This window comes from Grampus griseus, assembly GCF_964374135.1.
Source record: "Grampus griseus genome assembly, chromosome: 2".
Lineage (NCBI taxonomy): Eukaryota > Metazoa > Chordata > Mammalia > Artiodactyla > Delphinidae > Grampus > Grampus griseus.
The window spans coordinates 64,719,975-64,747,470 of record NC_139018.1 but is presented as its reverse complement, the minus strand read 5'-3'; the positions used below and the strand labels follow the sequence as shown (position 1 = coordinate 64,747,470).

At 40.8% G+C, this 27,496-nt stretch overlaps 1 protein-coding gene across 12 annotated transcripts in view; it reads left to right on the top strand.

Moving 5' to 3' along the window:
- NPAS3 (neuronal PAS domain protein 3) overlaps positions 1-27,496 on the top strand; it is a gene marked incomplete at both ends in the record, with an annotated part of 867,736 nt that overhangs the window by 791,653 nt on the left and 48,587 nt on the right. For all 12 annotated transcript variants that reach the window (XM_082647980.1, XM_082647981.1, XM_082647979.1 and 9 more), the window contains one exon: positions 11,826-11,944. In XM_082647980.1, the coding sequence (XP_082504106.1) occupies positions 11,826-11,944 (119 nt within the window). The remainder of the gene's footprint in view (positions 1-11,825; positions 11,945-27,496) is intronic.

Sequence of the window (27,496 nt, the reverse complement as noted above, 5' to 3'; positions counted from 1 at the left end):
CAATTATTGCCCGGCTCTCTAACACTCTCCAGTGAGAAAGTTCCAGCCATTCAGAACCTTTTCTGTGTCAAACAGATGTATCCCCGGCCAGTCTCCTAAACTCCTCCATTCTTCCTTCTTGCTAACCACGTGACTCTCTCACACGAAACCCTTCCTCGGTGCCACATAGAGTCCTCATTCTTCCATGAGCAGGGGTTCCAGACTTAACAGGTAAAACTACAGCCTTCCCAGTTAAATTTGAAACGTACATGCAATATTTGGGTCATACTAAAAAAAGCAGTCATCGTTTATCTGAAATTCAAATTTAACAAGGCTGTGTGTTCATCTGGGAACCGTCATTAGGAGTAAGCTCTGCTATTGCCACCATCTTTTCCACAAGCCCCACCTCTGCTTCTTCACCTTTATTGAAGCCCTTTTCCCTTAGAGCCCAATACTCTAGAAACTTGCTCTTAACAGAGGCCATGATTCATTCCTACGCTTCTGACTCTCCCAGCATGAAAGAGCAGTGGTTATCACCCGGCGCTCCCACTGCCGCTTCCGCAACATTTCCCCCAACCTCAGCATATAAAAACTTCCTCTTAAAAAAGAACAAAACAGCATTCCTTACCTGTTCTCAATGCCGCTGTCTGTCAACACCCACACCTTTCGTGAACCTTCCTCAATGGCGAAGGCTGGTGCTATAAGGTCTGCGCAGCCGTCTCCACCGGACGGCAACAGACGCCAGAGTCAGAGTATCCAGGATGGGTCCCGATTCCACACAGATTCCCTCGACTGCCAAAGCTCAACAAACTCATTTCTTGACTTACCTATAGTTACCCACTGGCACAGCCATTCCTTGACCTTTAACCATGCTTCATTTTTAAAATGCCAACTACCTGTTAGAAAAAACAGAGAAAGCCTTTCTAAGGTATGAGAGCAACAAAAAAAAAAGTTACAAAGGGAAAAATGTATAGATTTCTCTATATAAAATTTAAAAAACATATGTTTATCAATGAACATCCTAAACAGAAGTAAAAGGCAAAAAAATGGGGAAATGTTTGCAAGAAATATGGCAAAGATAATATCCTTAATACATACATCTAAGCATCTCATTCAAATTGACAAGAAAAGAGAGTAAAACTCAATTGGAAAATAGAGGACATAAATGAGTCACTGAAAAGAATTCAAGTAGCCAGTAAGTATGTATTAAAACATTATTCAACATCATTAGAAAGAAAAATGCAAATTAAGCACGTGAGATGTTTCTACATATTGCTTTTCAGGGTATCTTCTCTGTATCTTCTGCTAATTTAATATTTTTAGCAAACAAGAAACATATTAAGATGGCACTTAATATGGACATCAAACACTGCTGAGAAACATATAAACTGATAACACAGCACAACTTTTCTGGAAAACAAATTGTACATATTAGCTTTAAACAAAAAAGCTTATCCTCTTTGACCCAGTAATACTCTTTCTAGAAATCCACCCAAAGACGTGATAAGAAAGTTGAAGGAAGATTCATTTCAAAGAAATTCATCACCATGTAATGGAACATTACAGAGCCAGGAAAAATAGTGTATTTGAAAGTGATGAACTGATGTAGGCACGTGCAGATACTATCATTTCTTATTTTTAAAGTTGCCTTGCAACCAAGGCCGCTAGAGCCCCAACGTCCTTTTATTCCCCAAACAGTGTCTAATCAAAGCCCAGCTATTATCCCCTAGTGAGCTGTGACTTTTTTTTAACATTAAAAAATGTAGGAGATATGGGTGTGATCCCACTTTTGAAATAAATATATAAATAAATAGTAAATAAGGCAGCAACAAAACATATTAGTGTTAATAGTGACTGTAGCTGGGGATAAGGTTACTGGGTTGTTGTTTTTTTTCTTATTTATACTTTTGCATATCTTCCGATTTTTCTATGAATGTAGAAAATATATATAGATCAAAAAGATGAACTTGGGCTCCCCTGGTGGCGCAGTGGTTGAGAGTCCACCTGCCGATGCAGGGGACACGGGTTTGTGCCCCGGTCCGGGAAGATCCCACATGCTGCGGAGCGGCTGGGCCCGTGAGCCATGGCTGCTGGGCCTGCACGTCCGGAGCCTGTGCTCCGCAATGGGAGAGGCCACAACAGTGAGAGGCCCACGTACCGCAAAAAAAAAAAAAAAAGATGAACTTGTTTAAAAGCAACAAATAGCATTCTCACAAATCATTTTGGGAAGAAAGCCCCCCCTTACCGGCTGTCTCACCCACGTCACCACCTCTACCCCACCACTACCCCTGTCATTCTTTCCTGTTCCCCAGCTCATCACTCTATCCATCCTCACTTGATTGTCTCTTAACCCTTTGGAGTCCCTCACTCTATTGTCTTTCTTTCATTACCATTGAGCCTGCTCCCATCCCTGGGAAAAACCCACTATCCTGAGCAATGCCTTGAAAAACCACAAAGCCATTATTATTAGGGTACCCTAGAAAATCAGTGCGCTTACAGTTAAGTCATGCAACTTCTAACCACTGTGTAATCTTATTGCTTATTTTCTATTGATCCTCCTTGCTTCGCCCACATGAGCTGCTCCACAGCTTTTTTCTTTACTCTCAAAATCCCCTCCTTCTCCTACTTCCTTTATCTCAGCAAACGACCTTTACTCTATTGAGATTAAGTTGTTCAGCGCGGTTCCCATCACCCTCCCCCTCTCCCTTTTTTTGCTCACATCCTTTTTTTTCTTCACCCCATTTCAGAGGCTCACCTCTTTTTCTGTGTTACTAACGAAATAGCCCTTAGGATTTAAATTCTTCAATTAGCATTTCTAATACAGACAACTTTAAACTCAGTCCTCTCAATCAATAAACATACTCAGCTCTCTTTATTTTCATCACCAAATTCACCAAAGAGAAGTAATCACTTATTTACTCAATCTTTATCCCACTTTTCTACTGAAGCTGCTCTCTCTGGAGATCCTCAAATAAATGACAATGCCAATAGGTTCATCTGGGAGGCACAGGACACTCTGGAAAATTCTTAGTGACCCCTCCCTTAGTTTCCTACATGTTAAATTATTCACCTTTAGTATATCACTTATTTTAATTTTGGACAAAAGTCCAAAGGGTAACAGTTCTAGAATTTCATCGTCACTGGCACATATCTATGCAAATAATAGTTTTCCGTAAAGCTATTTACCAGCGCAGAGCGATGAAGCTGCAACTCGAATCATGAGCCCGGAGCTGTGGCATCTTCACCCCGACATCCACATGACTTAGTGTTCTGTGACCACACAACAAAAATGTGGCCCTCATCGCTCGCTAGCCCCTTACCCTGCATCGCTCTTCTTTCGAGCATTAAGCACTTCCAGAAACGGTTATATATTTTCCCCTCCTCCCAAATGTAAGCACTGTTATAAACAGTCCCAGCTCATTATAGATACTCATTACGTATTTAATGTAAATAACTGAACAAAGACTGAGCGAGCTATAACGTCCAGTATATGCTTACATGTGCTGCGTGAAATACTCCTTGTCTTTAGGGCTATGTGCCGAGTAAGGACCAGGAGTTCCAGGCACAGGCAGAAGATCAACCTTCAACAACCTAAAAGGTGCCCTCTCAGGCCACACATCTGCACTTTGCAGGTGGAGAGCGATACTTTGTGTATCAATGGTTTGAATCACTGACTGATTTTTCACCCAGTGCTGCATAACTGTTTCTCATCACATGGCATTGTTGTAGTTAGTCACAGACCTTTTAAGCAATGGAAAGGCAGAATGCATATGTGTGTGTCTGCAAGTGCCTCTGTAACCAGACTCCTCTATATGACTCCTTTTGAAAATATGGTATGTCGACAACATCTGTGCCTGAGATGGAGATTTGGCCAGAATGCTAAGAAAATAAACGTGGCAGTTCAACTCGATACTGGCAACCAGTTACTGCCCCATGGATAGGCTGCACCGAAGATTCATGTATATAAAATAGTATATTAAAGTAAACTTACAAAAGCAAAGAGCAATCATTGCAACCATAATTTTTTCTTCCTCTTTGGGATTCTAATTTTAAAAGCATTAAAGAAGACAGCTGCTCATGCTGTGATATGCGCTAAACAGCCTGAAGGATGGAAAAAAATATATTTGTAGCTCATAATAACTATTGACCTTTCTGATATACAATGTTCTCTGTGTTAGCTATTCGGTTCTATCAACAGTGAAGATTGAACATGACTTTTTAATAGAAAACATGGGGTTTCAAGCTGCCTTCACAAAGGTGTTTATGTATTGTTATTTTGTTTTGTACTACAAAGACTAAGTCCTGATGCCCTTTGTCTGACATCGTGTTTGTCGTTAAAAAAAGAAAGAAAGAAAGGAAAGGAAGGAAGGAAATAAAAGAAGGAAACAGAAAAGGCAAAAAAGCCTCAATGTTATTGAGTATGTTTTATATGAGGAATTGGCTCGTAACCACTTTATAGTCATGATAAAAGCACTGCCACACTCGATCCCACAAGCAATATTGGTAATGGAATCCAAGCAGCATCCCGGGAGGACATGCTATATTTTTCTCCCAGAATAGATCCCTCAAGTGGCAACATTTATAGGGAGCCTCCAGTAAGATTTAAAACCGTTGCAGTATTCAGATGGCATGTTCTTTGGAGTACACAGCCTGCTGCAGAACGGGTCATGTGGGATCTCATAGACTCTCAAAGTCTATCTTTCCAATACCCAGTCTTTCCCCTTGAACTTTCCTGAAGCTTAGCAGTTGTGTATAGAAACACCCACTGGTAGCAGCTTGGCTCTGACACTGTGTGTATTTCCCCCAGAGTGGTATCATCCAAACACCAACTGTGGAGCAGCAGGCGGCAGCTGAACATGCTCCTCTCCCTCAGGGGACAGCCCCCCAAGTAGCAACCCCAACCTTATGCGTTGCAATTCTCATCCGAGGCGTTGCCGGGGAGCTTGTGCTGACAGGTGGCATGGGATGGCAGATGATTATTTTTGCCTCTTTTTTCGGTGGATTATTTTTAATGTTATACTGAGAGAAGTTTATTACATCATTATTGAACCACAATTATTTTCACAGCTATGCTCTGGAGTTTCAGTTAATGATTCACAAGTTTCTAAACAAAGCTGAAGACACAACTCAGTGGGAGCAGGAATCAGCCCTAATGAGACTTCAATAAATTTGGCTTTTCCGTCAAACTCCAGAGCAAGCACTGACGCTGAGAGAGGCTGATTGCCGAGCCAGAGGGTAGCGGCTGCAACTGCATTGGCCTGACATCCAAAAGGTGGTACAACTTGGGTCCACAGAAAATGCTGGGCACTGCCTCCCCGCCAGTGGCCGAGGATCTCAGTGTAGCCTACGAAGGCCCATCACCCCCTTCAAAGTCACCCTGGCACATGGTTGAGGATGGTAGAGGACAGCCCAGTGGGATGGAAACCAACTCGCAAAAGACAGAGAGCAAAGTATTCTCTAATTCTGGACGAAAGCAGGCCAATCCTCTTTTAACGACCACACCCACTAGTCCATGACTCTCAAAATAACACTTAGCAAAAAATGCTTCCTTAGAAATGAATATAAGAAGAGGACATAATGGTTCCTTCTCCTCCAAAAAAGAAAAAAAGACTTCTTGGGACAAGAGGTTTGGTGTGAGAGAATGGGCAGGGGTAAAATGAATAATTCTTCTTAAAAGAATGCATCCGAATATTACTGAATCCAACATGCAAACTGAGTGCCTACTTATGTAAAACGTAATCCTAGGCACTTGAGGGGGATGCGTGGGGGCTGGAGAAGAGCAGGGAATAGATACAAAAAAGATAAGCAAGACGTCAAGCCTGCCTTTCAAGGTATCACAGTCTTGCAGATGACGCTGTTGACAGCACCTTTTGCAAACTGCACATTTTAAAAAATCAGTTGAGCATTGAAAACACAGACCCCACTTAGAAAATCAGCACTGCAGGTAGTTTTCCTTACATATGTGAATTCACCAGGTACTGACACTCTGGGCAAGGCATTCCTTCTCAAAATCACATGAGTTTTACCCACGTACACGGTTGTCACATATCAAAACAAGGCTATGATTTGTCCAAAAAGAGGTTCCACGTGGGTGTTATATTATCTATCTTTGCATAACAAATTACCCTCAATACTGATAGATTTTTAAAAAGCAAAGATATCCCATTCTAGAGGTCAGGGATCCAGGAGCAGCTTGTCAGGGTTAGCTGTAGCTTGGGATCTCTCATGAGGTTGCCATAGAGAGGTCAGTCAGAGCAGAGTCATCTGAACGCTTGATTGGGGCAGGAGGGTCCACATCTAAGCTCACTCACGTGACTGAGAGTAGGAAGCCTCAGTGCCTCACTACCTTAGCCTCCCCATAGGGCTGCTCAAGTGTCCTTACAATACGGCAGCTGGTTCCCATCAGAGTGAATGACCCGGGAGACAGCAACAAGGAAGCCACGCTGCCTGTTATGACCAAGTCATACACCGCCAACTCTGCCACACGCTATTTATTAGAAGTAAGTCACCAAGTCTAGCCCACACTCAAGGGGAAAGGAAGTAGGCTACACCTTGTGGGAGGAGGAGTATTGAAGAATTTGTGGCATTTTTAGATAACCACAGCTGTCATCCTGGATAAACATAAAATCCACTGGGACAATTTCCGTGAGAAAAGATTTATTTTTCCCATTGGCCTACTATGGGGAAACTAAGTTGGGGAGATCTTATTACATTAATGTCAATGTTTAATGAATATTAGTTATTGAATATATTAAATATATATAAATAATACATGTATGTATATATACACATATATTTTATATATATTTATTTATATATATACATATATACACACACACACGTATATGTATATACATGTAAATCTTTGCTGTGGGTTTAAGGAACCATGCTATGTGCTATAGGGAATCAAAGTTAGACCTGTCTCCACCCTGCTGCCCCAGCATAAGAGATAAAATGAGAATATAAATAAATGTAAGAACTGGAATATTGGACATATCATGAACTTTGGAGTCAAACAGATCATGGCTGTGTGCTCTGCCACTGACTATCTGGGAGACTCGGACAACATATATTTTTATATAATAATAAAGATTTGGTATTTTCCTCTGTCAGCTTGGGCTAAGTTATGTTGCAGTAAATAAAACAATCCCCAAATTACAACAAAGATTATTTCTGTGAGGGTGGGCTAAAGAGTCTGTCCCACATTTTCCTCATTCCAAGACCCGGGCTGATGGACCAGCCACCATCTGAAATGTTGGAAGTCACCAGAGCAGAGCGAAAGAGAAAGTAGCGCCTCGTGACCTGCTTTTCTCAAGAATTCCACCTGAAAGTGACACGACTTTTGCTCACATTCCACTGGCCACAGAAAGCCACATGATCAAACCTAACTTCCAAGTGGCTAAGGAAGTGCAGGAAAATTTTTGTAAGAAAAGAAAGAACTTGTTACATACTTGACATATACTCATTCTCAAGTTCTAAAGTACATCAGTATCTAACAAAGGTAACAGCATACGCCAGTGAAACAGATTGGCTTTATCAAGATAACTGCAAAATGAACCAACATCTCTTCCCTTGTCTTGTGAAAGTCATTTTGGTTGTTCGCACTTTGCACAGAATTTCTGAAAAAGGAAAGATTCATTTAGGCAATGAAATGGTGGAAGAGTATATTTCACTTCATATCTTAATAACTTAGCCCAATGCCACGTCTCCTTTAAAAGGAAAAATACTGTGTTCACACTTGAGGAGTTTTGACTTTTCTCAAAACTTTCCTTTTCTCCCCCACCCCCATCAGGATCTGATGGCAGTTGGAGGCTCTGACACTAGGGCTGCACCACAGACATTTGGAGTGTGCTAAAAAGAAAGGCCCTCTTTCTGCTTTGGCCTCATCCACTTGCAGGGACCCTGGAGAGAATCCCAGAAGTGCTCAGAATATACCTGGCCCTTGGCTTGGCCAGTGAGAACTAGATGGTTCTCAGCCACCGACCTTCATCACCACCTCCTGCCCCTTCATAATAACAAGGAAGCAGCAACTACAGTACCAGTTAGGAAATTATAAACAGAGGTGGAATAATGCAGATATACTTTCACCTTATGGTGGAATTTGCCAACATAAAAATTATTACAACTTTTGCTATGAATTGTTCTGTAAATTTCACAAAATATGCAAAAACTGACATTTCAAGAGCTGAGATCATTTAGATTTACTTAAAAGTTGAGGCCCTTGAGATTCACCAAAAGAGAGTCTATTTCTTTATCTAGCTTGTGTGGATCTTGTTTTTGTTTTCTTTTTCAGCTCCTTGTTTATAATTCATAGGTCAAAACTGGCCATATCTGGGCTTTGACCACTTAATCCAGCTTCACCCATCAATTTCTCCTTTGTCTCTGGCAGCAGATATAACTTCTCTGAATCCCAAATTTCTTATGAGATTATGCAGCAATCATGGCCTGTCTCAAAAAGCTGACAGAAAAGCGTGTGAGATCTAGAAAGCACTCCAATACGCTTTTTTGACCTAGATTGGTTCCACGGTCTTAATAGAGCAGAAGTCCTAAGGATACTTTTCTCACTATTTTGTCCTCTCTTCATATCCGCCCAACACACACACACACACCCTTTCTCTATTCAGTGCTACAGTCATGTCGCACGTCACCAAGGCCATGCTCCCTTGGTTCTCTCCCAATAGAGCCTTCATCACAATCCGTGCTTTTCACCTGAGACACTTAGAAAGCTTCTGTTCTAAAGTGGCTACTCCTGTCACATGCAGATAATATGTCTCTTTGCGTGAGAGACACCACTGTCAGAGCTGGGATAACCAGAGCATATTTGCCAGCCCTTGAGCAAACGTGGCTGTGTACGTGTGTGCTGGGAATGAGTTTGTCACGTATCCTTTGAAAGGGCCAGTGTGGCAGGTTACTTCTGTCCCTGTCCTCAGAATTAGAAGGCCGTGTGGAATTAAAGCAGAAATCTTTATCAGAAATCAAACTCTTTTCGAAGTTGCCCTCTCTCTTCTCCCTGACCACCCCCCAAATCCCCATGCTCTTGAAAGACAGCTTGAGGACCAGTTTAGATTTTCAATCTCAGCTCCACTGGGGCAAAATCTAACCTCAGCATTCCTCTCACACCAGTTGTCCTGGGTTTAATGAACGCTGCTCCTGTATATGCTGGAGATTTAACACATGGGGCAGGGGGATGGGGGCGTTATATTCACTGCCCAGCCAGAGCAGTACGCAGCATTCTGCTCCACAGCTCATGGGAAGCTCGTGTCTCCCGTTGTGTCACCCAGCGGGAAGCACCTTTGCTGGGGTCTCTAAAGTGCCCACTAAGTGTTTACCTGTGCAGTTCCACATACTAAAAACAATAACAATTTCTAACGATGCCTGAATTATTCACAGTTACATGGTTCCTTCCTTCCTGGGTCAGGGTATCCTGGACCTCAGCCATAAAACATAGTTCGCTTTTCTGGGAAGTTGCATTTTTCCTCAGCTGTTGCAAACACAGTCTCGCTGAACAGAGCTGAACTGTTGAGGCTAAGTCTGTGGTGTGGATTCTGATGGCTTCACATTAGTTCAAGTCTCTGAGGACCAGGGCCAATAAATGTGAAAAGGACACTAGTAGATTGGCATACTTTTCTACTTCCACCAGGATGAAAAAGTGCTATAAATTAAGTCTAACCTTAAATGTATAATCTGTCCTTGGGAGGAAGGAAAAAAAAAAAGGGATATAGCATCTTCAAGCTCTTGGCATCCCTTACGAGAAAAAATTGGTTCTAAGGGTCTCTGATCTTGTGTTTTAGTAAAATAGAACTGCACGGCTGACTGACAGTTCTGATCTAAAGCATTTACGTTTAAGTTTTGATCTCTCTGCTTTTGATTAAAACTAATGAGCTCATTTAATTCAAAATGGGAATCTCTGATAAGAGAAATAAGGTTGATGTGATTGGATTAGAGGGGCAAATTAAACTCTTAGAGCAGAAGTTTGTGCTTATATAGTGTATTAAAAAGCTGTTGGCGTATTATAGCGTGTTAGATGATGAGAAAAATTTCATAGTAATTCATATTTAATCAGAAGAAATGAAAGTACTAAATATAACATGGCTCTGCTTTTCCCTCGAGTGATAAAAAGCTGTACATTGAAAATGACATCAGATCCGTGCTCTCTAAGACAAAAAAAAGAAGAAAATCTTAAGAGAGACACATAAGAAGGGGCACTTGTCAGTGGTTCCATCACCCCAGAAGAGAAATGCTATAAATGTAGGAAAATATAGTCATATTAAGACAAGAATGATACAAGAAAAGCCTTAGACCACAAATAGCGAGGCTTCTGTTATTAGAGTAGATCGTATTTTTCTTTCATCTGAGCATCGAGTCTAATATAAAAAATAGACATTTCTTTCCCTTAAAAATGTATGGGAGGGGCTTCCCTGGTGGCGCAGTGGTTAAGAGTCCGCCTGCCGATGCAGGATACGTGGGTTCGTGCCCCGGTGCGGGAGGATCCCACGTGCCGCGGAGCGGCTGGGCCCGTGAGCCATGGCCGCTGAGCCTGCGCGTCCGGAGCCTGTGCTCCGCAGCGGGAGAGGCCACAACGGTGAGAGGCCCGAGTACCGCAAAAAAAAAAAAAAAGTATGGGATATGTTTCATAATTTAAAACTGAAAAGCTTGTTTTGCCTATTTTTCTCTGTGCTTTAATAGCTATTCTCACACCTACTTAATTCTTAAATCTCTTTACACATATTTCTTGACCTTCATCCTAGGGAAAATTAGTGCTCTTGTAGGGCTGCTCAAAAGAAATTCAATTTTGTTGTTGGACATGTATTTTCACTTACTTTAGAATAAGAGAAACTGTAAACTACTATTTTAGAAGGGTAAAATTAGAATATTATTAGGCTTTAAAACCCCAAAATTAATTTCTTTCCAGGAAAATAAATTTATAAAACACCTTGGAAGTTTATTTTTAAAGGAAATAGATTCACGTTGCCCTCTGGCCCGTTTGCATAAAGGTGGTTTTAGATCAGCAAGGCTGCAAAGTACCATTTTAAGTCAAAACATATTCTGCTTAGTCTAAATACATGTAAAGGGAAAGAGTAACTATCTTGCTTAAGGGAAGCAACTATGGTTTTCTCATATCGGAAGCAAAGAAGTAAAAACATAGAGGCTGTTTTTTATTCTGATGAGGGCAGGGGACGAGCTGCCACTAGAGACAAGAAGAGAAGGTTGACACTGGGAGTACTTTTTGATTCTGTCTGTATATCCCATTCTCAGCCCTCTACCTCGAGTCAATCGAGAAGACTTCATGCCTCTTATTCCCCGTAGTGAAGGAAACTGACTCAGAAGGGCAAGGACACGGGCCAGGGTATGGCTGCCCAATACTGATGGTGCCATGGTTCTCAGAACTCCCCAGTAGGCAACTGATCCAAGAAGGTATTTGCAGGGAGAACAAAAAGCAAGTCATCCTTACTCTCGTCAGAAGCATCTCTGCCCGAGTCTTGGTTCATCCCGTAAATCTCTGGGGTCCATGTTTTTTGTGACTGTTCTCTCCATGTGCCCCAGACAAGCCTCAGGATGTGCTACAGTTACTTACTTACTATCAGACCCCACTTGGGGAGCTGCTGGAACTTAAAAGGCCTGAAAAGCGCTTGCTAGAAACTGGAAAGGAGTTTCTTCAGACACATTAATTTTTCTTTTATATTTTCTGCAAAGTAAACATTTTCTAAATGAGGTAAATTGATTACTACACTCTTAGCACCCATCAGTCATTTATTTTTAGTGAACTCAAGGATCGTACCTGAGCAGTAGCTGAGAGGGGCTGTGTAGAGATCTAAATCATGTGTATGTATTTTTGTATTCTTCAGTGGAATCAACCAGCCCCAGTCTGCTAACCACTGACAACACTCTTGAGCGTTCGTTTTTCATCCGAATGAAATCTACGCTGACCAAACGTGGCGTGCACATCAAATCATCAGGATATAAGGTAAGCTGGGCTCCAGCAGGGGAAAGACTTCTGTCTCGGGTCAATCCTGGGTCACTTGCATTGGGTTTTCCAGCTGCTTTGGGCCCATCTAATCAATACATGTGATCTGGAGCGGCCCACAGGGTTCTTAGTTATCTTCCTGTCTCAAGTCAGGGGATTCATTATACCCCTCATTCTCACTTCAGACAGTGCTGGTGCCCTAAATGCCTCAGCGAGTGTCTTTCCTTAAAACACATGTTAATAATGTATCAAGTGCTTCAGCACATGCTAGAAATTCACTTTGATGGAGAAGGTAAGCCAAATTCACATCAGTCCTTAAGATGACATTCTAGAACTACTACTATAAGAATTCTACTTCTCCCACCTCCCCCTTCCAATCCCCCCTTTCTCTTTAGAGAAAGACTGTCCATTTTAATAACAGCTTGGCCACCAAGATTCATACATGTAGATAAAAAAATCAGGCTGGACATCAGAAATCCTAATTTTGAAATCACAGTGACTGAACATTCAGTCACACCTTAGCATAGATAGAACACTCCACATACAGAAAATATGTTCCGCACAACAGCAAAGACCAAGTCCAGAGTCGTAATCTACATTATTACCATTCTAAGGTTAAGGATATAAAAGCTTTCTAATCTTGGGAAATTCCAACGTTTCAGTTACTATAGCAACATAAATTAAGACCTATGAAATTCATGAAATGCCTTTGGCAACCCGAATCTTATCAGTTTTACAACACACTAACCAATCTTTCAAACAATGTTTATTATATGAGGAGGGCAAACAGATGGAATACACTGTCGCTGTGGCCGGCATGACCTTTCCCCACCGGGGAGTCTAGAGCTTCCAGTAGCCCAGTTCTTGTGGGACAATGCCATAACCTTGTCAGGGATGGTAACGGTCATTTTCATCAGGCTTTAAAAACCTTACATAAGTCATCAGGAGGCTAGCAGCTGCAGAAAAGTTAGAATCAGGCATTTTCTTTGACATTAATTCTTCTGTAAAAAGGAAGGTTGTGGTAAAGCAGGTCCTTCTAAGGATGACTTTTAGCTGAGCTGTCCTACAGCCCAAAGGGCACATGTGGAACACCCTTAACCTTTAACAGGGTTCAAAGCAAGGGAGAGGCCCCCCGGGCAGCGCCCTGTGCAGTAGCTCCCCCTACAGAGGGATTTGTTGGCCTGTTACAAAGGGATATGTCGGAGGACAGAAAACAGACTACCTTTAGGACCATCATGTATTTTTCTGCCTCACGGAAACACTGTACATTTATTAGTTGTTAACTGTGTAGCCTTAGCCAGTTTGGAATTCTATAAGCAAACTATAGGTGTAGTGATTATTGTCACTTTAATGCCAGAAAGATGCATTCTTGGCATTCCAACTTTTCTGTCAGCATTTGTTCTTCACCTTTCCTGGTTTCTCCTGGTCTGTAGCAGGCATATCCCAGAAGGGAAGAAGGATGGAAGAGGTGAGGTATATTTTGAAAAAGCAATATCTAGTGTAATTCAGTATCATTAGATAACTTAATTTTTTGAAAACCAACAAAAAATTATTATTACTTTCATACAACAAACTAGAGATTGTAAAGCTCTGCAACATTTTATTTGCCCAGAAGTGGGAGGTATGGTAAAAAAAAAAAATCATAATAACAACAATATAGAGAAATAGTCTGAGTTGCAGTCTAGGCAAGAGACTAAGTGACTTGGGTTCTGTTGGTTCTGTCATTCGGGCAGCTCAGTCAAGCTGTTTGGCTACATGATCTGAAATTGGAGAAGCTAATTTCTTAAATATTGACAGAACATTCATTCATTATTTTGACAAATGTTTATTGAACTCCTAATATGGAGCTTGTTCAAGATCCCAAACTCATCTTTGAACACCAAAAAGTCCCTGCCAACTGCTAACGAACAGGGGGAAAAGAGACCGTAATAAGTAAATAAATGAAGAAGGTGATTTCAGAGAGTGACGAAGGCTAAAACAACAGTAGCTAACATTTGTGTGCACTACAATATGCTGAGCGTGGGACAGCTTATGTGTGTCAGTCCTCATGACAATACAGGAGGAAAGCATTTTCATTGTTTCCATTTTACAGACGAAGAAACTAAGGCTGGAGAGGTTAATTACACACCCAAGTTCACACACTGAAGGGACAGAGCTGGGGTTTGAACTCGGGGAGTCTGGCTCCATGTCCCCTGCACTTAACCACTAGGCCACACTATTAGGCAGAGAGTGAAGCAAGGTAATGTGAGGGAGTGGCTGGTGGGGACCACTTTAGACAGGGTCACAGAAGGTCTCCCTGAGGAGGTGACGTGTCACCTATGGGAGGTGCATGAAAAGGGACCTCCATGAAAATATAAATGGAAGAAGAGTGTTTCTGGAGCTCCTCTGGTTTAGGATTAAGACACCCTGCTCTACGAAGGGAAACAAAATATTAAAAAGCATAACCTTGAACATCCAGGATTAGAAGAGATTCAGAAGCTGTCCCAGTTTCCATCAAATTATATAATGTTAAAGTGAGCATACTCCTCTGACAGCACCTCTTTCTCAAGATATCCTGAAAGTCTCCACCCAATGCTTACTTTCCTCCCCAGAACTGCTAACATGAGAGTTGATTCATCCACTGTTCTCCCAATAAGATGAATCATTCAGCAGACCCAGATCTCCCCTCCGCCTCCACAGTGAACTTCCCTCATTAATTAACCTTGTCTGGAAGTTAGTGGAAGAGCTGATGAGAAGCCGTGACATGACACAGCTGAGTAACATCCCTATTTATCTGTTCATTCTCAGTAAATAAATCTAACAGCTTATAAAACATTCAAATAAAACTGGTAATCACCCCACCACCACACAATAAACACAAATAAAAAGAAACAGAGATGATAATTTCTCCATACTCCCAATATCCTCCCTAATTTATTACCATTGTTTGCTTCTTTCCTTTCCCTTAGTTAAAGATGCAAGATGTTAAGCCTTGCTCAGTGCATGTCACTATATTTCTCTTCATTTTTTCTGTGTCCTTGGCACATGGGCTGTTCTCACTTTCTCCATCACTTTTTAGTGTTATCGTTGTTGTCACTGACAGTAATAATAGTAGCAGAAGTACCACTTATTGAACGTTGGCAGGCACCGTACTGCTTTATACTTATTTTGTCTAATCCCCACAACTTTATATAAAAACTTCCTCTGTGCCGGGCATTGTTCAAGCTTTACGTTCTATTATTATGCCCATTTTGCAGGTGGTGAAACTGAGGCTTTCAACGTTTCAATACTTTGCCTATATTCATTCTTACAGCTCTTAAGTAGCTACTGAGGAGCCAGGATTGATCCAGTCATTTAGGTTCCAGAGTCTGCCCTGTTCACTCCTCTGCTTCAATGCTTAATGGATTAAGTCCAAAGAAGCACTCAGCACAAACTGGACCTCAGCAAAGGAAAAATTAATCTAAGTTTTTAAAAGAAAATCCTCTTGTCTGATTAAGACCTTCCCTTGGTGGCTCAGAATATTCCACAGCACTAGTGGACAGAGATTTACCTTCCTTTCTAGGGTATATGATACCCACTCAGATACCCAGGACCAAGAATTCTAGCCAAAGAAGCGTCAGTCTGGATCTGCTAATTCAGGTAGAGAGGAGGATATAAACTGGCGTTGCTTCCACACCCCAGGCCTCAGGAAAGTCACCCTCTCTCCTCCGATGAAGTTTCCCAGCTGTGAGCTGACATTCCTCGTCTCTGTCCCCATTTGCTTTGAAATCCCCAGGGGTGCATTAGCTCGATCAGCCACTTTTTAAGCCTCAGGGGCTTCCTTGTTGTTCAGGTCTCATTGCTGGCCACGTATCTTAACATAACAGGGCTCTTCCTTTCAGTAGCACCGCATCAATATTCTGCCTTCTCGATTAGGTCTAGGTCTGGGGGAACTTCTCAGGTATAGCACAGGGGACAAAAGGAGATAATGTAGTCAGGGAAATTAGAGAAGGAAAGACTTATAGGGTAGCCTCCTTACCTCTTGTCTTTGGAGGATAGTTTCCTTCGGGGTGGTCCATCTTATAACCTATTCTTAAATGCCCACCGGCACCACTGTGATTTCTAGAGTATTTATCCACACACATGGTGATGCCCTACCTCTCAAGGTATGGTAGAACATCCTCGACTGGGGAACACAGACAGAGAGAGAATCTCTGTTATGTTTATACAGTGCTGAGAATGACTCCTTGAAAATCCTCAAGTTCCGGGAGTTCCTGCTCTGACACATACAAACAGATTACTAAGGGAGGATGGGGGAGCTCCAGACACCTAAAAATAAACAGTCCCCCATCTGGGATGATTTGGCCATGGATTTGCCTGTAGCTACGTGTTGAGCTAAATGATTTCTGAAATCTATCCAACCTCCTCATGGTATAAAGAGTCAAAGTATAAATAATAATAGAGAAAATACTGTGTAGGTCTGCTAGTTTATTCAGGCTGCTGATATAATTCAGCTTTAAGAATCTCTGTCGTCAGAAAGAGCAAGACAAATACCGTATGCTAACACATATATATGGAATTTAAGGAAAAATAAATATCATGAAGAACCTAGGGGTAAGACAGGAATAAAGACGCAGACCTAATAGAGAACGGACTTGAGGATACGGGAGGGGGAAGGGTGAGCTGTGACAGAGAGAGAGGCATGGACATATATACACTATCAAATGTACGGTAGATAGCTAGTGGGAAGCAGCCACATAGCACAGGGAGATCAGCTCGGTGCTCTGTGACCACCTAGAGGGGTGGGATAGGGAGGGTGGGAGGAAGCGAGACGTAAGAGGGAAGAGATATTGGAACATATGTATATGTATAACTGATTCACTTTGTTATAAAGCAGAAACTAACACACCATTGTAAAGCAATTATACCCCAATCAAGATGTTAAAAAAAAAAAAAAAAGAATCTCTGTCGATATCCAAACATGAGGTAACAAAAGCAAAAATTTAGAGGGTGCTAATTTGCTAAAGGCAATTCTTTTGTCTTTTCTAAGCCCACAAACGTGAACATCTTTTAAATCTTCTCTTGTTCATTTTTTTCAATTCATGGTTGTATCCATTCTGTAGAGTAAGGCACTTCCATAATTTTAACAGTGATTTGTTTTCTTTGGGGTGTCATAGATGCCTTTAAGGATTTGATGAAATTTGTAGCACCTCTCCCAAGGTAAATGCATTTTCCATCAGGAAGTTCTTGAATCCCTGAAGTGTATCCAGTGATTTCAGGTTACAAAACCCTATTTAATATGATGATACCTTTGGTACTTATTAAGAAATCAAGTTAGTGCATCTTCCAGAATTTATTTCACCAATATCACAGTAGTCCTTTCTTTCCTCCACATTTCTCCCTCCCTTTTGCCCATTTAGTGTTAATAATACATATTGAAGTCCTGTGACAAAAGACATCAACTCCTAGCTTACAAAAGGACAAAGTGAAGATTTACGTTTTGATCCCCACGTGCACATAATCTTCTGAAAAAGTATTTCTCAGAAGATATTTTTCATAAAAATAATACCGACTATCAAAAGATTTTATCTGTGGTTGAGAATTATTTTCTGTGGCACATGGTCCTCCTTTGTTTCCTGGTCGCGTCACTAGGATTTCCAATGTCAAAATCACAGCTAGGTCAATTTTAGAGTTGAAGGCTTTTCATATGCAAACGTGTTCCTGATTGTGTATACTGACAAGACTCAGGATGACAGCAGACTAGAAGGGAATTACTACTGTTTCAACTATCTGGGGTTTTAGTTCTTGGTTTAATTCTTATTAAACCAAGTCTATAATACTAAGATATCAACCCCTCCCTCTTGATCACCTGCCACTTTACTGTGCTGCCAGAGTTGGTTGAATCCACCTGTTTCTATTGCCATTCCTCCAGTTTAATGCCTTTTTCTGGACCTGTTGTGAGAAATTCCCAAATTACCTCCCAGCAGATTTACTTCTCCACTCTACCGTGAATTCTGCTCCATTGGAATAGCTTCCCAAAGTCTCAGTGACCATTTACTTCTCTGCTCCTGAGTCTTCAATGGTTCACAGTGCCAACATATTCAAGAATTTGGTCCTTGGCTACCACCATCTCCATCATCCTTTTTTTGGAACTCTTTAGTACTGATGCTCTAATAAAATCAGTCCAATCATCTTTCCTGAAATACATCTGCATACTCACACTGCTGTGCTTTTGGCCATGATATTGTTTTTCCTAAAATGCCATTCTGCCACACTTCCACATAGAAAACTCTTACTCAGCCAGTAATGGTACCACTCAAATATCACTTCTTTTTGCATCTTCCCCAATGCACCTGTCCCTTCTCCTCTGTGCTAGTTTTTACTTAAGCCCTCTGTGCCTTGCTTTTCTCACCTGTAAGATGAAACTATTATTAGTATGTAACCCAAAGAATCTTTCTACAGATCAAATGAGATAACACAGTCTAGCTATTTTCTCTCCATTTTATGAAGCACTTTTATAGAACCTCATATGAACCTCCCAATAATTCTTTTCGGTAATTGTCTCTGTTTCCAATCTTGAAGATGGGTACAACTGAGCCACAGAAGTATGAATTGACTTGTCTAAAGTCACATAAATGGTGAACGGCAAAACTGAGAGAAATATCCACATCCTCCAATTTCAAATTCCTTCTTCCTTCCCATATACTACATTGGATACTGGGTGCTTTCTGATTCTGCTTTCTTCCTTCAGCACCTAGCATATAGTATGCTGCATGTAGCTGCCATTCAGTAAATGTTAATTGAATTGAATTGAATTTCATGCCGTCTCTTTTTCTGAGGTAAGAGTGAAAATGTTGACAGTACTGAGCCCTATAACATACCACTACAGAACCTGCTAACTGACATCAGTGTCTTTTGGATGTGACCACTGGAGCAGCTAGGCACCCGGATGACTCTACCATGATCTGGCTCCCATATTCCTCCATCTTGCCTGCTACCATATCGTTACTCTGTACCAGTGCACCTTATGAAAATCAGAATATATCACATCTACAGCATTCCCTTGAGCCATCAGTTGAGAATTCCTTTCAGAAAACAAAAAAAAAGAGTCATCTTAGCATCACTTATTCATCAGGATTTCATATCAGCATCTGGTGATCACCACTTTATTTCTATTAAATCATCTTTCAAGACTTTTTTTCTGGATATGAACATTTGGAGGCTCTATATCTCTGAAAACTAGAGCAATATTCAATAATATCCTGCGTGCTGGCACAACTCCGTGATTTGTTAAAGACTGCTAAAAATATGTGAAGTGTTGTTATGGGGAGGCTGGTTCTTTCTTTGCCCAAGAGGGTAACTGTATGCAGTGAGTTTTAATTGTACCAGGAGAAGTTTAGCTTGGAGCTATGACCAGCACTAATGTAGGGGCGAATGGGGAGGTGGTCCTTCTCTGGAGATTTCTAAGAGCATACACGAAACTCATCACTTAGGAGTCTTTCCTCATAGACAAGTGTGGACAGATTAGATGCCATCCGGATGTTTCTCCAGTCTGAGAGTGAGAAATGTTCCAGGTGTCCGGACATATCAATGCTTCTCCTGAAGCCTTTGCTTCTGCTTTGTGTTGTCTTGAAATGACGACTATGGTATTCCAAGCTTCACAAAATGTAACTGTCTTGTCAAATCAATAGATGAATTTTCAGAGAAGACCAAAAATTCTGTCAACCCATTCAGGCTTTCTAAGACTACATATATATTGCCTTTCAATCCTCAACCCAGACACCCAGAATAAATTGAAGGAGTAAAAAACTTCCAGGGTAGAACTTACAGGGAGAGGTTATCCTGATGAAAAATGCAAATAAAGGAGAGAACCAATAAAATCAAGTTTTTAAAATCCTATTATCTCCTTTAAGTCCCGGCTCACCTCTGCACAATTGTCCATTACAACATGGTTTCCAGTGTCATCTTGAATATAATTGACATTGTTTCTGATCTTAAAGAATTCATTTCCCATTACCAAGACATGACCGTAGTTCTAGCTTGGGATATGTCATTTCTGCTGGGACTAATCAGCTAGCTATTTTACCAACTAGAGGCATAATCACTACCCGGTCTGTGAAGTGTCTGTAAACTCTATGTCAGTAACTGCCACCCAAGTATGTTGCTAACTTACAGGTACTTCATTTTCCGTTGTACAGATTTTAGAAAGCAGGTAGACAAACAAGAGTATCCCATCTTTGACTAATTCTAGATCTTTTCAGTTTGGTTTTCTGAGTCTTTGCTAGCTAAGAATAATGAAAATGATGATCACTTTGAAAATGACATCGATGATGCAAAAATCAACAAACCTTTCTGTATATAAAGTCATTTAACTAACGAATACCCTTCCAAAATTATCATAATGTCTCTGTAAGTATATTCTCAATCTAACAGATTTTAAAATATCATCTATTATGAGACTTTGGCCAATTAAAAAGATTTTTAAAAGAAGGAAAAAACAGACTTAAGAACAAAAAGTAAACATAAGCACAGTCCCTCGCTTTTTCAAGCTCAGCACTCTTGGATGTGCCGAGATGCCCCAACAATAGCTACAAAGGTCCACAGTTTCCATTTCCCTAAAGCAATCTCTTGATCCAGTGGTCCGAAGTAGCAGTTACCTAACTCTTTGTGGAGTTCAAGGGCTTCCGGATATGGTACCTTGTCTGACCTTCACTACCTCAAAACTATCTCCCTGAAGAGTGATTAACCACATAGGCTGTGACATCAAACAGCCCAAAATTTGGACTTGGTCCTGCCTTTCCTGGCTCAATGATTTTAAGTATATTGTTTAACATCTCTAAGCATCTATTTCCTCTCCTGTAAAGTGAGAGTACCAATGGAACCTCCTTCATAAGACTATTGTGAAATAAAGTGGGCAGTGCACATACAGTCAGTTCTACCACAATGCCTGGTCCATGGTGAGCACACAATACATGTTCATATGTGAAGTTTCGTGTTTATGGAACTCGTATTATGAGTTTGATAAAGGTTGATCTAGACAGTCCAAAACCTTAACTTCCACACCTCTGCATATGCACCTATAACTATGGAAAAGTAGTAATTCATCAATAATATTTCTGATTGTCTCCTGGAGGTTACATGTGCTCCAGAATAATAAATGATTTCTTCTAAATATAGAAAATGCATGTATTTCTGGGAAATTTCTCCCTGCTCAAGTGTCCTGAATATGGATTTGATTAGAAGATACAAAATATAACTGAAATACGTCATCTGCCCCTTTAACAAAAGAAACACAGACCAAATGGTTTTCTTTGGAATTGATTTAGCATCATGGCAAGACTAATATAGCCCTTTAATGTAAGAAATGAAGTAGAGGCAGGGCCAACTTGTTGTTGTTGATATCTGGAATAAATGGAGCTTCTAGGTTCCTAGAAGCCCACAAGTCTCCACAGTTTGCTTAAAGCATCTACATACACATAAACTGAACCCCCTGAGGAAGGCAGACCACCAGTGTGGCTTGAGCCCAGCTTTATCTCAGGAGTACCATACATGGCATTCCAGAGAAGATTTGGTAGACTCAATCCAAGTACAGAAAAAGAGCCAGGATCCTGGAGTTCCTATCTTCTCATGTAGTGACTTCCTAGGGGACGAGGGACTAATCTCATTTTTCCATCTCTCTGTGAATGCCCTCCACTGTCAGACTAAAAGAATGGGCCTCAATGCAAAGTGCTTTGAGTTACAAGACCCTGATTTAAACAAGAGTCGTCTCTGTAATCAGTTCTCAACCCTCTGTAGTAATATTCAAGAGAGAGACTTTGGCCTGCCGCCTTAACTGCGTGCGTGCGTGCGTGTGTGCGTGCATGCGTGTGTGTGTGTGTGTGTGTGTGTGTGTGTGTGTGTGTGTGTGTGTGTGTGTGTATTTAATCTGAACTATCAGTGGGCAGTGGATATTTTTAAGTTGCCATGTTGGAAACACTGCTTTCAGCTTATTTCTGGCAATGGTCTACGGAAGCAATCCATATACATTATTGTTTGACTGGTAGCAGTATTTACACCTCCTTTTCACCAGGGCTTTTGGACCTGCTTTTTATTCTCCCTGGAGTATATATTGCCCGCAGATATACCCATGGGTCACAACTGAATTTCTTGAAGCTTTCTGCTCAGATGTCACTTCCCTCACCACCTCCTATAAAATAGCTCAAGACACCCCCTGTCCCCCATCATCTGCTTTATCCTGCTGCCTTACTGTTCTTCATAACACTTACAATCTAACATAATATCTTAAATTTGTCTGTATATAATTTTTCTCCCCCATGACAGTGTAAGCTGAAGCTCCTACAATAGTTTCAGTCACACAGTAGATATTCAATAAACATTTTTTTAAAAAAGAGGGAATTTATAAATACTGGACATCATCTATACTAACTAAGGCAAGAATATATTCCTTTCTTGGGTCAATATTCCTGTCCTTTAAGGGGGATATAGAGATGAGAGTATTCATCCAATAGAATTAAATAATTTTTTAGTTTCCAGGCCCTATTGCTAAGTAAGATAAATTGAAGTTTTCTTCAATTTCCTTTTTAAAAACCTTCACTAATGGTTGACATATTCTATGACATATTTTTCATGCTACCATATTCAGTTTTTTGAAAATCAACATGTATTTAACTTGTACCCCACTTATACCCAATTCTAGTGTCTAGAACTCTGGAAGTACAATCAAGAGTCACTTGATTATTACTTGGTAGTTCTGAATATATTTAACAGTTCTCAACAGCTCCTTGTTAAATGTCCTTCAAACTCATGACTCCTGTAGAAGTTATGAAAACAGAGTGGCTTAATAGGGGCACACCTGGTGAGGGGATTCAGAAAAGTTCATCCCGTTACCAGCACATTGCTGCTTACTTGCTATGCAACATTGGACAAGCAGCCTGGTTATTCTGGGCTTCTGTTTCCTTGCTAGAAATGAAACAACGATATGACTTGCCTCCAGTGTTCCTTAGTCATTTGATGGTTGAGATTACTTCCTCCCTAGAGTATGCTCTCATCATTAGGGTGAAAGCCCCTCTGGGATACTCAGGGGGGAATGGAAATAGAGGATCTGCCTAATAGGAGCAGCCCCTGACTCCTGGGAAGAGAGAGCTTAAGGCCTGCCAGGAAGTTCCAACAAAGGCCACACAGTTACCAAGAGCTGCCATATTCCCTTGTGGGCACTGCTGGTTTGAGAAATATTCCAGCAAATATTTAACCAAGGGAGAAGAGGTCTGGGGAGGATTTTGTAATCCTTAGGGAGAGCTCAATCAACTTTGTACCTTGTCCTATGGATAGACTAGACCCTGAGGAATCAATCTAGATACTAGATTGAGGGCAAAGATAAGATGATGATTTGATAGTAATACTCTCTTGCCTTATTCCATGAGCAGTGACAAATTTCTTTTCCTTACTCGCGTTAACGCAATATGTACTCTTTTAATGCCAAATAACAGACAATATCATGTTCTTATTAAATTTATCTCTTTTCCCCTTTAATTTTTTTGCAGTTGGCTTATTGTTGTCTGAAATAGTTATGTTTCCAGTTGAAGGGAAATGCATCTTTTAACCTGACTGGCATAGCCCTAGAGGCAGTTAAGTCCTTGAGTTCTTTAACATAAGTGGAGTTAACGATATCTTAAGTGTCAAACCCCTCAAAGAAAGGTAGCATAGAAATGTAAAATATTCTTATTCGTAAATTGTTATTTTGTAATAAACTATACTATCTTCTCTCTGAAATGCATCTTTCCTCTCTGTGCACTGGAAAGATGAGGAGAGTGACACAGTTTGCCTAAGAACCCAGATCCCAAGCGTCTCGGCACAGTGGAGGAACCTTAAGTTATGTGGACTTTACCTCTAAGACACAAAATTGGTGGTGCCTAAGACCTCCCTGTTCTCAGGCCCTCAGCCCTGTTAGGCCAACCACAGTGAATTAGAGCCCAGAAGTCAACATGGATGGGCAGCAAGCCAGTCAGTAGGTGAAAAGGGAATGAAGCCCAGAACCAACAGGCCATACTATCACCGTGCCATAGAGGGAAACAGAATCCAAAGCCTGGAGAGGCCCCTTGTCCAAACTTCCTCCCCAGACAGTGGTTCTCCCCTTGGGGAAAGCATGAGTGGAGGTGACACAGAGCCCATGACACATTTTGACCCCCAAAGGATCTTTTTCTTCCCGCATACATAAATCACACCTCCTAGTCATGCCATCCAGTCCTGAACACGTTACAAGGCTAGTGCTCTGCTAGTGAGAATTCAAAGGAGCCTGCTCTTGATTTTCTTCCTACTTAGAATAATTTTCACACAGCCATGATATTGCTGAATGACTCTGTTCAGAGTTCCAAACGGTAAGGCTCAAACGAGAAGGGATATGTTGGGTGTTTGGATTGTAATGATTTCAGCTCTTCCTCTTTTTTTACAGCATCATTAGTAATCTGTCATTCTAATAATAATAATTCCCTTTTGACATCATGGAGGTAAGAAGAAGTCATCACTGACATCAGAAATGAGGTGATATTTCTGCAGTATCATTTGACCGGAGATAAAATGGAAAGCTTTATTACTCCCCATGCCTTTAAAGAAAGCTGAACAAGGCATATGCTGACCCTAGAGCTTATCAACTTGAGTTCCTTCAAGACTGATATGAAATAACTAATTTTAATTGTTCCAACCAGAGTTTCAGAATGTGGTTTCCCCCAAAGTTTTCCATCTACGTAATGGAAACATTTTCAAAACCAAGCTTTATCCATCCATAATAAACTGGGGAATCAAAAGAAAAGTCTATTGTTACTAAGAACAATTTATAATTTTCATTCTTTAGCATCACCTTTTGTTCCAAGTATTTAGGAATTGATTTCACTCAGTCATGCAGTCAGTACTGATTGTGTACCTGTTGTGTATCACACACTGTACTGGGTACTAGGAAGACAAAGATGGATAAAAGAGAGTCCTTGGTCCGGAGAACAGAGTCTAGGCTTATGCAGGCACACAAAGAAATGGCCAAGACAGTAATACAATATGTGCTGTAACAGGGATCTGTTCAAGGGCAATGCGAGGAAGTACAGGTGGTCCCTGACTTATGACGTTTTGACTTATGAATTTTCAACTTTACAATGGCACAAGAGTGATGGACCTTCAGTAGAAACTATATTTCAGATTTCAAATTTTGATCTTTTCCTGGGCTAGCGATATACAATACAACAGTCTCACTGATGCTGGGCAGCCGCAGCCCTGTGATCATGAGGTTAAACAGCTGATACACTTCAACCATTCTGTACCCATTCTTTTTCACTTTCAGTACAGTATTCAATAAATTACATGAGGTTTTCAATGCTTTCTTTAAAAATAGACTTTGTGGGCTTCCCTGGTGGTGCAATAGTTAAGAATCCACCTGCCAATGCAGGGAACATGGGTTCGAGCCCTGGTCCGGGAAGATCCCACATGCCACGGAGCAACTAAGCCCGTGCACCACAACTACTGAGCCTGCGTTCAAAAGCCTGCGAGCCGCAACTACTGAGCCCATGTGCTGCAACTACTGAAGCCTGAGTGCCTAGAGCCCGTGCTCCACGACAAGAGAAGCCACCACAACGAGAAGCCCATGCACCGCAACAAAGAGTAGCCCCTGCTTGCCACAACTAGAGAAAGTCTGTGCGCAGCAACGAAGACCCAATGCAGCCAAAAATAAATTAAAATAAAGATAAATAAATCTGTAAAAAAAAAATAAAGTGAAATTAGCTTAAAAAAATAGACTTTGTGCTAGATGATTTTGCCCAACTGCAGGCTAACGTTTAAGTGTTCTGAGCTCATTTATGGTAGGCTGGGCTAAGCTCTGATGTTCATTAGATTAGATGTATTACATTCATTTTCTACTTAAAATATTTTCAGCTGATGATGGGTTTATCAGGATGCAACTCCATCATAAGTCCAAGAAGATCTGTAAATGATTATGTCTGGTGGAAGACGAGAGAGTCTCAGAGAACAGGATTTTAGCCAGCACATAAAGGATAGACTTACCCTAAAGAGATATTAGGGAAGGAACTCTACACAGACGGAATAGTATCAGCAAAGAGATGAAGGCATCAAGTGCATTGAGCAGCAGGAAATCTGGTCCTCAAGGGAATCAGGAGTGAAAACATCTAATCTGACTCAGCATATGTAGATGGGAGTAGACGTCTTTATTTAATAAAGAAGTCTTTATTGTATTTATTTAGTACAATACCAGCCCAATGGGCTAATCAGTGTTCAGGATAACAAGAATGAAGATTAAGACTGTTACATTCTAACTAAACCTTTTGCTTTCATTGCAAGAAAAAGATCACTATTTTCCGAAAAGGAGACCAAGAAGATTGTTCTCAGCCCCGAGGATAAGAGAATAAGTATGCGGCTTTAAGTCATTGAATAATTCCCTTTGGAATTTTCTCAGTGTATTTTTCCTTCCATCATTCTGCCCTATATTGAGGACAGGGATTTCCTCCCCTCACCCGCACTTGAATCTTAGACGCTGGTATAAGTAGATATTCTGAGAGCAGAAATATGATTTTTCTAGAACCAGTAACTCAAGAAAAAAAACCTAAATTCTTTATGCATTGAAATCTTGGATTGCAAAATGAATCAGAAAAGGAAGACTCACACAGACCTCAGTCACCCAACTACTCGGTCTGTACACTGTTAGGTATCTAGATTCTGGGAAATGTCTGGGTACTTGGCACAATATAAGCAAAGCCTACGCTTCAGGCAGCCTAAGGTTTCCCTTATATATACCATTTACTAAAACCCCTGGCTTTAAGGATGACAACTTTTTTCTCATTAAAAAAACAATTATTTGTTCATCAACTCATTTACTTCTAATGCTGGTTAGCTATCCAGCCTTTCTAGTAATTGTAGCAACCTTTATAAACAGTACTATCTGAGCACCCAGTCCCCTTGTTCCAGAAAGATCTCTGCATGTCAGATCAGTTACAATTCATCTGCAATTAAACGACTGTTCTCGAATGAACAGCAACCAATGACATAAAATCTGAATGTGATAACCACGCAAATATTCAATATTTTAAGTGATACGTTTAAAAATCAAATACAGTATGTAGCTATTGGATTTTCACTACGAGCATATTTTCGCCCTCTCTCTTCTCCCTCTCCCCAGAAAATAACATTTTATATTCCTGGATTGAACGCTTAATTACTTTTTTAAAAACAAACATTCAAAAATAAAAAGAAGAAAATCACTTTTGCTCTATTTTTGCAGTGTCTGCGTAGGCTTTATCTTGCTATCAAAGATAATACAAAACGTGGTGCTGTGTGTTGCAGATCATTAGTTGAGTTGCTTTTTAACCACTTGATTTTATTTATTTTTCTTTCTCAAACATCTTTTTCTTCTCTGAAGAGTCAATGCTCCCCATTGCTCTCAAACGCATCCACTTCTGTCACTGCAAAGCTAGTGCAACCCCATGGAGTGCCCTCCCAAACCATGCAGGAGCCATTTAAGAGGAGATCTTTTTGTTTAAGTCAGCTCTCAGGATAGAAGGGGAAATCACATCCCCAGTTGGCTCCTGACTTTTTCATTATCAG